General features: G+C 50.0%; 1 protein-coding gene across 5 annotated transcripts in view; it reads right to left on the reverse strand.

Annotated features, from left to right (window-relative positions):
- Positions 1-360: 360 nt before the first annotated feature.
- The window catches only part of rnf220a (ring finger protein 220a), a 32,214-nt gene continuing 20,369 nt past the window's right edge, over positions 361-12,205 (reverse strand). For 4 of the 5 annotated variants that reach the window (XM_063219522.1, XM_063219521.1, XM_063219520.1 and 1 more), the window contains 4 exons: positions 7,937-8,045; positions 5,906-6,184; positions 5,397-5,471; positions 361-1,685 (listed from right to left, as the gene is read on the reverse strand). In XM_063219522.1, coding sequence (XP_063075592.1) covers positions 1,614-1,685; positions 5,397-5,471; positions 5,906-6,184; positions 7,937-8,045 — 535 coding nt within the window. In that variant the 3' untranslated portion in view covers positions 361-1,613. The remainder of the gene's footprint in view (positions 1,686-5,396; positions 5,472-5,905; positions 6,185-7,936; positions 8,046-12,205) is intronic. The other variant, XM_063219523.1, reaches the window with a different exon arrangement.

Consider the following 12,205-nt stretch of genomic DNA (forward strand, 5'->3'; position numbering starts at 1 on the left):
TGTTTTTTACTCAGACAGTATAACTGCACACTTGAAAGAAGGAAGGCAGTAACAAAACAAAACAAAATAAAAGGTCTTTCTCATGTTTGGGTGTGACCAGATTTGCATTTTGCGTGAGGACTCCTGGACTTGTGGTGAGTTGGCCCACTGAGCTACTGATCTCTCGGTAGCATGAGCAAACGTCACAGTAATAATATCACAACACACGGTAACTGACTGGACTGGACGACTCGGGAGCTACTGTGGAGATCTTCCAAAGGAAATATACTGACTCATAAAAAAGGCAAACATAGTCTCCATGGCATTAGATTCACTAGGATTTTATGACTGAATGAAAAATGTACACCATCTAAACCTCTTTTTTTTTTAAACTCCTAGTTCGAGTAGTTTATTATCATTATTACTTTAAATTTCTTCCTGTACAATGAAATACAACTTCAACCTCAAGACAACAACATTTGTTTGAAAATACAGAGGGTTTTTCTTTTTTTCTTTCTTTTTTTCAACCCCCAAAGAAATTCAACATTGCCCCAACCTACTTCTTTCCCACCCACTCCCAAACTAAAACTGGACCTTATTAATATATACCTCTGTGTTTGGGTTTAAGTGTGTGTATGTGTGTGCACGTGTACATGTATATGAATGTGTAAGCATGTGTGTGTACACACGAGCGCTCATGTATGTGTGTATACAAGCAGTCTCTATGTCTTTTACTCACAACACTGTAAACATACATAAACTATTTTACATGTGCTTGCACAGATTCATCGTTGAGTTTTGGTTGACTTCACTAGAACACCACAAAAGAAGAAATGCCGGGAGGAAGAGAAATCAATTGACAGGGGACAGAGATGAAGAGGTCCACAGGAGGTTAGCAGTACGTCCATTTGGTTTCAAAGCTGAGGGCGTGATCATTCAGTCTTTAATTTCATTTTTTTTCCCCAAATGTCTTTTCTTTCCCCCTCAGTCCGCCCCTGAACAGTTTCAGTGGTCGTGGTGTGGAGGGTCCAAGAGGAGAGGAGAGGAAGACTTGCACAGTGGCAGTCACCTACCCCTGCAGGAACGGAGGACAGAGGAGTCGACTCAAGAGCGGAGCAGGAGAGGAGAGGAGAGAATGATGAGGGAGCTGATCGTTGTCGGTTGAGAGGAAGAGGGATGATGCACAGGAAGAAGAGGGGGTGGTGGGGTGTGGGGTTGTGGCAGGAAGTACCAGATGCTCGACCACACACACACGCACACACACACACACACACAGCGTCACAGAAGGGAAATATCTGTCCCTTGGCAAGAGCAGGGGGGGTTTAGTTTTTTTGGGGGGTGGACCGCCGCTGCGTCTGAAAGTAGTGGACCCCTAGAGAGTGTCTGTGCTCTGGCCTTGTTCATGGGTCATCCCCTCTCAGGTGGGTTTTACTCCAAGATAAACAACTGTCTCTTACAACTGGAGAAAGGAAGGGAAACCTCCTCGGCCTTCTTGAAGAATAAAAAAAAACTAAACAATCCGAAAAAAATAATTAAACAAAACAAAAATAAACAAAAAATATCACACCAAGGAAGCTGAAGTTGGGGTGAAAAAAAGAGACGGGAGAAAGCATCCAGTCGGTGGCCATGATTCTTCACAAGTAGACCCTCCGCAGATCCCCTGGCGATGTGATGGTGTTGCATTGGGGGCACAGCTTCTTGTTTCCCTGCGGAGGAGAAGGGAGAAAAAAAACACAGTCAGCACAGAAAAAAATTCACACCTATACACCCACACACCCCCCCACACACACACACACCGACCCATGCACACACAGAACAGCACTGAAAGCTTTAAGACAGTACATTTCTAAAAGGCAGGTAGGCGTTTGGAGGTTTGCCACTGTATTCTTAAAGTGAATCCAAGGACATGCTGTTCTTAAGCATCCCCTTGCAGGCATGCCTGTGATGTGGTGTGTGTGTGTGTGTGTGTGTGTGTGTGTGTGTGTGTGTGTGTGTGTGTGTGTGTGTGTGTGTGTGTGTGTGTGTGTGTGTGTGTGTGTGTGTGTGGGAGCACGTAACGGCACACGTGTGCTTTTATGGTAACAGTAGCTCCAGTAGATTGGCAGCACATGGGGCCATCAAAGCAGGCCGCTGTGCCAGGCAATCAAGCCCTTTCTCGGGTGGCACACCACACGCCCACTGGCTACCACCCTGGGCCCGTGCCAGTGCCCCATTAAAACCCCCCTGTGCCATAAGAGACAACAGGGAAGCAGATAAAAGCATGTGTGGTCTGCTTGAAGCCTTACACGTGCAAAAACAACACCGGCCAAGCGATGACTCCCTCCAAGAACTGCTCCACAGTACACAGGAAAGCAACAGCGGCAGCGCCTGTTGTTGGGGGATGCTTTGCTAAGATGTGATAAATCAAAATCCACCTTTTTTTGGTCTTTTTTCAACTTCATTTGAGACAGGAAATGATTTGAGAGAGAGAGACGAGGTGGGACCTGCAAATGACCCGGTCCGGAATAGACCCCGGGTCGCCAGCTTAGAAGCCCAACGCCCTAATGGTTAGAGGCACGATAGGGACAAATCGAACCCATATTACTGTAACACGTCACACACTTGGATTGCGACCCAACTGCTCTCTCCAATTGTGCCAAGTGAAAGTGCTCTCTCCAACATTACCCTTGTAATACTGCCACGTATCTGTGAGCCGCAAAGATACAAAGCTAGGGGGCGATCTATCCCTTCATCACCTTCAAGGCGGTCTAGTCTGCTGCTGCTGGTGATGCTTCATTTTGTAAGTGGGAGGGGAGAAAAAGACCTGTTTTGAAAACATCCCACTCACTCACTCACTCTCACTTTCACACTGGCGGAACTACAGTGAGCATAGCCGGGGCACATAGCTCGCATTCCCCTCCAGGCGCCCAAAATAGCAGGAATGCGGCGGAGCAGGAAAGAAGTCCCAGCCAAGGGGTCTGTGTACATACAGTGTGTACATACGTGTGTGTCAGGCCCCAAAGAGTGATGTATGTTAGGGTGGCGGTGTGAGTGAGTGAGGGGGTGAGGGGGCCAGTGGTGTTGTGCTGGGTGTGTGGGGGTCCCTGAGCGAGCCCTTTGCCCCAGACATGAGTGCACACGGCTGTTAGCAAACAGCGGCCTCTCCGCCAGTCAGGGTCGCATCGACCACAGGAGCGCGGCTCGTCTCTTCTCCGGGCCCTCGCACCCGCCTGTTAAGAGGATTTGTGGCTCCGCTCGTAGAAGGGGGACGACGTCCCGCTCCGGCCGCCTCTGAGCCGCTTCCAAAACTCGCGCTGGACCCATAAACCCCCATCCGCCCTCCGCCAGGCCCTCTTACCCCTCTTCCTACTCCCTAGACCTGGGCACCAGGTACACAAAGGCCCATGTGTCTGACTTGGAAAGCTGCAAGGGGAACAGCAGCAGTGCTCCATCTCTCTTTCTCTGTCTCTCAAGTCCAGATCAAACCCAGCTATCAATCGAGGGGGAGAGATTTTTCCCTCCAAGAAACCAGACATTGATTCCAAACCAAACCAGATCTCCTGCTCATTCTTTATTTTTGGGCTCAAAAACAAGATGGCTTGGCAAGGCTGGTGGGGATTAGGAGGGCGGGCGGGCGGTGTAGTACAAGCAGGCAAGGCGGGCGGGGTAGCGGGCATTCGGGGGGGTGGGGGTGGTTACCTGGCTTTAATGAGGCCAAGGGTAAGGTGTGGGCTCCTCACATCCCGCGCCAGCTGCCGCTGTGCTCGATTAGTGTCATAAACCAGCGGCTGACGGCTAACCAAATTACACGCATTTACTTTGATCAAGACGCAGGGAGCCCCGCCGCGCTTGCCTTTATTGCTGTCTTCAGGCAACATTTTAATGCCTGCATTAGACACAGGCTGCCGGCAAGGCAGGGCAAGAGCGCGCGCTCTCGCTCTCTCTCTCCCTCTCACACACACACACAAACACCAGCACACACTCAGGCTCATACACACACTGTTGTGCTTTGCATTGTTGAGCCTTAATCGCGCTGTGTAGCACTCACACAGGCCTTCAGATGAAAAATAGAAGGGGAGGGGGATCGCGGAGGAGAGCTGCTGATTTAATATATTACATATTGGAAAAGGGTTGAGGCTTGGAAACATTTTCTTATTAATTGCTTCCGTGTGTAGCAGCAAGAGCGCGTTAACAGGGTAATGTGACTGGGCTCCCTGAGGGGGAGGTTCTTCTGTGGAATAATAATCACAATGCACACATCCACACATCCAACGGGCTGGCCTAACACAGTGTTATACGTGCATGTTTTACCGCAATAAGTATATGGGGCTATGTTTGTTTTTTTGTTTTCTTTATTCCCCCCCCGCTTCATCTTTTCTTTTGCTTAAAATCTTTAAAAGGTGAATATGGGTATAGGAGGAGTATGCTTCAGGCTATGGATTTTGAGCCTAGGGGACTTCAAAATCTCCCTCTCCCTCTGGAACTCGGGTATGTGAGACGCACACAATTAAGCACTTCATTACCCCCCAATGACTGGAAACAAATAAACATATACCCTCTACCCAGCAAATATAAGGTGGAGAGAGAGAGAGGGAGGGAGAGAGAGAGAGAGAGAGAGAGAGAGAGAGAGAGAGAGAGAGAGAGAGAGAGAGAGAGAGAGAGAGAGAGAGAGAGAGAGAGAGAGAGAGAGAGAGGGAGAGAGAAAGAGAGAGAGAGAGAGAGAGAAGACAGAGTGAACCCATCCTTACTTAGAAGGAGCATGGACTTGTGTGAACCTCATACACTCCGTGTTAGCACCTGCACCTTGGTGTTGATTTAGACTAGTGTTTGTCAACGGGGGCGCTACAGCCCCCCAGGGGGCGCTGGGGAGCCCTAGGGGGCGTTGAGAAGGATACAACTGAAAGGGGGTGGTGCTTAGTTTCCATTGAGGTGCATTAGTACATTTTATCTTTTAATACTACGGTGAGGCATTGGTGGGCTTATGATGAGGTCAAGGGGAAGTTTGGAGGCTTAGGATGAGGTCAAGGGGGCGTTTGTTCAAAAAAGGTTGAGAACCTCTGATTTAGACATTCAGAGAACCCACTGTCCACTACAACCACTTCCCACTACGGTGAGAGAATGTCAACTGCGGGGGTGTGAGTGTGGGTGGGGGGGTCATGGGCAGAGATGGCTGGTAAACTTCAGAAATAGCAGGACGTAAATCACCACGGAGGAGCGCTGTTGTGCTGTTGCTGTGTGTGTGTGTGTGTGTGTGTGTGTCTGTGTGTGTGAGCGAGCGAGCGAGCGAGCGAGAGAGAAGAGAGAGAAGAGAGAGAAGAGAGAGAAGAGAGAGAGAGAAAGATAAGTGGTGGGGTTCAGTTAAGTGTTGTGCAGTTTTGTCGAGTATGAAGGGGTGTGGTGCGGTGTAGGTGTAGGTGTAGGTGCAGTGGGGTTCTCACCAGAGTCCTAAGCCAGCATTCCTCACAGTGAACGTGCCAGCACTGGATGGAAGTGAGCGGCATTGTATAGGTATCCTGAAAGACAAAATAGGGAAAAAAGACAGAGAGAAAGTGGTTAGATGAGTGGAAAGAAAATACCTACACACATTTAAAAGCACACACAACAAAAACCTACACACATACAGACAAACACAGCAATACACACGCACTTGACAAATCACACCCCCCCCCTGCACAACACCACGATGGTCTCAATACAGGCCATGCGTGGGCTTTCACAAGGCAGACAAGGTACATTAGGTAGGCGAGCGGCTGGGTGGGTGGGCAGGTAGGCAGGCAGGCAGGAGGGCAGTCAGGCAGGCACAGTGCACACTGCTGGGTGGGGTGTGGTGCTGCATGGTGCTGATGGTGGAGAGGTAGTGGGGGGTGGTGGATGATGCTGGACATGACGTGGGAGTCAGGTGGTGGAGGTACGGGACGGGACGGGACGGGAGCACAGAGAGCCTTACCCTTCTGCCAGCAGCAGCGTTGCTACCGCTACCGCTGGTGACACAGGCGGCAGTGCCTCTGCTGGCGACACAGGCGGCAGTGCCTCTGCCGTTGCCACAGCTACCGCTGCTGCTGGTGGTGGAGGTAGTGGCGGCGGTGGCCTTGAGGTAGCCTCCAGCGAACCAGCAGTAGGGGCCGAGCGACACGGCCTCTGTGCCCCCGCCCCCGACGCCGTTGCGCCTGGCGCCTGCTGGGGCCACCGCGCTGTGGGCCATCGGCCCTGCGGGAAATCGCTTCCTCTGCAGGGACAGGCAAAAGCGCCACTCAGCAAAATATATAAATATATAAATATAATAATAATAATAATAATAATCCAAAGTGGCCGCGGGGTGACATACGGCACAAAACGATTGTGTGCTGTGTTCAGGTGCGTGTCTGGTGCGTGTGTGTGTATTCAAACACAAGTTATCAACACACACTCAGCACAATGAAGGACGACCAGTAATTGTAATCTACGTCGGCTGCTGAATGACAAACACAAGTATTTGTGTCCGGATGTCTGTGTGTGTGTGTGTGTGGTCAAACACAAGGTATTAACAAAAAATACGATAGTATTCCAAGTGGCCGTGGGATGACATTAAAAAAACGAGAATGTGTATGTGTGTTATGTTCATATGCGGGTCTGTGTGTGTGTGTTTATGTATTCAAATATAAGGTAAACACATAACCACACACAAACAAACGCACAGCGACGGATGGAAATGACCGAATGAAGCACAGCACACAGGTCAAGAGCCAACCAATGAGTTGATTTTAGAGCTCTGACTTTTAGTGCCCATGGTGCTAACAGAATATCTATTCAAAAATGTAAGCAATTGTCTATTTAATCTGCAAAGTAAGCGGTCGAATGTTGCGGTCAAAATGGATGGAAGACTCAGGAAGACTGCTATGTTCCACTGCAAGATCACAATACCGCACATCTACTGTGTCGGAGCATGACTTTCTCTCGCATCGACAGTAGGGGGCACCGGTAAGCTGCTTAACAGACTACAGCAAGCCAGTCTCGAGACTCCCTCTTCAGCTCCCGAGTCAGTTTAAGGGTGAATAAGGCTTGTTCACAAGGCTTGACGTCGGCCTGACAAGACATCAGATCAGGTCAGAAAAAGGGAAGATGGCGTCTCTCTTGCGTGAACGAATCACCACTGATTAGAGATGGAGAATATTCATCAGTGGTGTGGCGCCTCCAATTGGGTTGCTGTTTTTTTTCTGATGACCGAAGTGACCTGCTGACAAGACAGCAGAGGACCTGAGCCAGTCTCGCCTTGCCTCTTACCTCTTGCCTCGGCGCCATCCCTGCCCTGCAGTTTTGATGAACAGCGCTGACAAACATGTCACAGTTGTCGCTTGGACAGCAGGACACGACCAGACCACTGTGATTAATGTACAGCAACCTGATGCTGCGTCCTCTGCCCCCCTCGTAAGCCCTTTCAGCAGGGAGCGGAGGTGTGGATGGTGGCAGCCAGGTAATATCTGACTCTCAGGCGGAGAGTGACACCCGAGAGAGTGGAAAAGAAGGGGTGTGGGGTGGTGGAGGATGGGGAAAAAAAGGAGGCTCGATTGGCCGAAAAAATGAATTGCGCGCTGCAGCTTGAATCAAACTGGGACTACTTGTCGGGCTGGATGAAATGGGTCACACATCTTCCATGCAGAGCAGACAGAGGGGGAGGGGAGGTGGTGATGATAGGAGTGGATATGGTGGTGGGAGGGGTCAGGGAGACTGCTCACCATACAGCCTTGTGCTCTACCACTCGTACGGACATGAAGAGGTTAGGGCAGGGAGCATACACAGGAAGGATGAGGACTCCACCAGTCTCTCTCTCGCACTCACACTCACACGCACACGCACACGCACACGCACACACACACACACACACACACACACACGCACACACACACACACACACACTCTCCACGCTCTCTCCCTCACACACACACACACACACACACACACACACACACACACACTCGCATATACACACTCGAGTGCTTACCATGCAGATGAGACACTTGTAGCGGTCTCCCCTGAGGATCTGTTTCTCCAGCTCCCGGATACGTGCCTTCAGCGCTTCCAGTGTGGTGGCCGTTGAGTCCTCAGTGATCCTGAAGTACAAGCAGGGGGGACAGAAGGACGAATGTTAGCAAACCTTGCATTTAATGCCACATGCTGTATACACTCACATGTTATAGCATTAATACACACACACACACACACACACACACACACACACACACACACACACACACACACACACACACACACACACACACACACACACACACACACACACACACACACACACACACACACACACACACACACACACACACACACACACATACGCGCACACGTTTACACATTGCAAAACGAGACGAAGCAGCCATCTGAAAGAAAATATAAACGATCACATTGAAGAGTTCAGATGCAAAACCCCCTAACTCCATTTTTGAAGGCCTGCACTTCTATATTGTTAGAGAACCCAGTTGTTGGTTAGGTTTACATTCATGTACTTGATAATACATATAAATAGTTATATTACAAAAATAAAAATGCAAAAATATGCAATTTTGATAGCTTTGTATTAAGTAAAAATGAATTAAAATTATTTTCTGAAAAGGCACTTAGGGTTTTTTTGCATCTGAACCCTTCAATATATACTATAAAAACATGACATCACTCCACACTGAAAGATGACAGCAGAAACAACACCAACAAAATAAATAACCATTAGCACTCAGCACACAGTAGCACATTAACATTAACACACACAGTCAGCACATGACAATAATATAAGCAGTTCAGAGAGGAAAAAAAGTGATATGCATGAAGACTGAGTTAAAAATCATTAAAATGTCAATCGAGCTATTTCTGCACAACCAGTCAGGCACGCACACACACACAGATAGTCATGTTTCAATGCCCGTGATTATCATACAATTTAATCTTTACCGCTGACAGTTCCTGCTTTTGTGCTTTCAGCCATGTGATGATATACCCCCCTTCTGAAGCACCTGAGTGTTTACCATGCCATATTCTCTAAGGTCCTGCTCTGACCTCTCTTTCCCTCACACACTCACACACACTCACACTCACACACACACCAATGTGTCACGTCCTCAGCCCCCACTAAACATCCTAACGAATGCCCCTGGGCTGCCGAATGTACGTTTAACACTGTCCACAGCATATGAACTCGCAATAACTAAATCAATATGCCCGCCATTGATTGTGTGGCGCGGGCGCTCAGCGAGATGTTTATGGTGATCCGCTCATTTTCCAGCCAGATGGAGCGCTGATCTACAGTATTGATTGTGCGTGTCGCGCCGGGCGTTGCTCCACAGGCACGGCCTGGGCTGATTAGTGCCCTCTCCTCTCCTCTCCTCTCTTTTCCTCTCCTCTCCTCTCCTCTCCTCTCCTCTCTTTTCCTCTCCTCTTCTCCTCTCTCCTCTCCTCTTCTCTCCTCTCTTTTCCTCTCGTCTCTCCTCCTCTCTCCTCTCCTCTCCTCGTCTGTCCTCTCCTCTCCTCTCTTTTCCTCTCCTCTTCTCCTCTCCTCTCCTCACCTTTCCGCCTCCTCTCCCTCTCCCTCTCCCTCTCCTCTCCTCTCCTCTCCTCTCCTCTCTCCTCTCGGCAGTGGCTTGGCTGTTATAAATGAAGCCACAGGCACGGCCTGGGCTGATTAGAGCCTGCCTGCTAGCCTGCCTGGCTCATGCCTGCTCCTCCTCAGCTGCCACTGCCTACACCTATGGCTTCATTTAGAACAACCAAGCCACTGCCGAGAGGAGAGGAGAGGAGAGGAGAGGAGAGGAAAAGAGGAGAGGAGAGGAGAGGAGAGGAGAGGAGAGGAGAGGAGAGGACAGGAGAGGACAGGAGAGGACAGGAGAGGAAAAGAGGCGAGGAGAGGAGAGGAAAAGAGAGGAGGAGAGGAGAGGGAGAGGAGGCGGAAAGGTGAGGAGAGGAAAGGAGAGGACAAGAGGCTTCTTGATGGGGCTTGCCTCTTCATACTGAGGCATTGGGTTTGCACACGCATTAACTATCACAACTACACAGACACGCACACACGTACACAAAGGGACAAGTGCTAAAACGCCATACACTCACACCCCCAAATCAGACAAATTTCAGTCACTGGTTTTCAGGATGTTTATACTTTGTCAATGTAGGTAGTAAGGAGTTCGAGAGGGAGTGCAAGGGAGTTTGAGATGAGGATACTCAAACACAGGTCACTATGGGCAATTTATGGCATGTCTGCTATGCATGTATGTGCTACAGACCATCCATTCCTCCTCGCAACGAACGAACACACACACACACACACACACACACGCACACACGCACACACGCACACACGCACACACGCACACACGCACACACGCACACACGCACACACACACACACACACACACACACACACACACACACACACACACACACACACACACACACACACACACACACACACACAGGCCCCAAAGAGCAGAGGCCTCTGTTCTCGCAGCAGTATGGGAAGAGGCCACTTGACCTGTGTGGAGTAATGTCAATGAGGTAGAGGGCATTACCCTCTCACATGTACACGCCGCCTCTCTACTCCCTTGGCCACGGCTGGGACGCAAACACACTGGGCCCTGACCCCAGGTGAGGATTATACACCCTCTCTGTGTGTGTGTGTGTGTGTGTGTGTGTGTGTGTGTGTGTGTGTGTGTGTGTGTGTGTGTGTGTGTGTGAGTAAGTGAAAGTGTGAATGAGTGAGAGAGTGAGAGAAAGAGAGAGAGAGAGAGAGAGAGAAAAAGAGAAAGAGAGAGAGAGAGAGAGAGAGAGAGAGAGAGAGAGAGAGATGAACCCACTGAAATCCTATCATGAAAGAAACAGCACTAAGGACTGGGAGTCCGACTACAGCTTCCCACAAGATCAGTTTCGTCCAACCATATCATGTTGCTACTACCCTTGAATGTGATACAGTGATGGAAAAGAACACCAAATGAATCACAGAGGTCACAATGGTGATCTCAGTTCAGAGTACTTTGATGTCACAGCCTTGGCCATCACTGATCAATCTACTACAGCGAGAAAACTTATGGGAAGTCATGGGTAAGCGGCTTGTAGCCAAAAGGTTGTTGCTTCTACTACCGACCCACCAGGTTGATGGGGGGAGCAATTAACCAGTGCTTAGGGGCTGCAATTTTGTTGTGTGCAGTGCGCGCTTCTGTGCTGCGGAGTGTTGTGTCACAATGACAATGGAGTTGGAGTTTGCCCGGTGAACTTTCAGTTTTCACTTTGACTTTCAATCAGTAGCCCTTTAGTGGTCCGTTACTCAGACTAAGATGGACGTCAAAAACTAGAAAGCATCAAAAATGCTGTGGAAAATACAATGCGATGTGGCACCAGTCTCCAATAGGGGGAGACGTCAGTACCGTTGATTCCTCCGCACCAGCTCCTTGCCTCCCATGCAGGAGTGCCAGAGGATGCGGGAGACGAAGACCTTGGGCAAGGGTACCGAGAAGTGGTGTGGCCAGCCCAGTCCCCCCCTCCCTTCCCTCCCGTCTTCCCACCTTCCATCCAACTCTCTCTTTCCCCCTTTTTTGGCCCAAGGAGAACGCGGCACTGACCACTCTCTTTTCCCCCATCCCCATCTCCATCCCCATCGTCCACGTCCGTGCCCAGCTCGAGCACTGGGACTATAAACTTTTAAAATCTCCTCTTATTAGTGGCCAGCTTGTAAAAAGGCATTTAGCCTTGATTAGCGTGCTTGCTTATAAAGCGACCATCGGCCTGTGCTGTGCGCGCCATCCTGCATGCCTGCTGTTTCCCCCTTTAACGGCTCAATAAAGACCTGGCTCGGCCGTACCGTACCGTGCCGTCCCGCTCCTTTCTTCCTTTTGCTCCATCGCCACTGCCACTGGGGCCACTGCGGCCGCTACCAGCGCACACACACAGGGAGGGCGAAAGGTGGGGACAAAGGGGTCACTTGTCCCAGGACCAGTGAGAGAACTGGGCCAACACTACATTGCCTGTATTGAGCAGGGGGGGGGGGCTTTCAGATGACTTTGTCCCGGGCCCAGCAAAAGCTGTCAGTGGCCCTGCGCACGCACACACACACACACACAGACACAGACACAGACACACACACACACATCACTGGCCCCGAGTAAAACTTTTCCCCAATAAAGTCGAACCCCTTTCAGACACCCGCGCCACCATGAATATGCATCTGTGGGTGATTTATGGAAAACCACATTCTAAAAGTTATTTAATTCCCCCGAGCAAT

The sequence above is a fragment of the Engraulis encrasicolus genome, chromosome 16 (assembly GCF_034702125.1).
Source record: "Engraulis encrasicolus isolate BLACKSEA-1 chromosome 16, IST_EnEncr_1.0, whole genome shotgun sequence".
Classification (NCBI taxonomy): domain Eukaryota; kingdom Metazoa; phylum Chordata; class Actinopteri; order Clupeiformes; family Engraulidae; genus Engraulis; species Engraulis encrasicolus.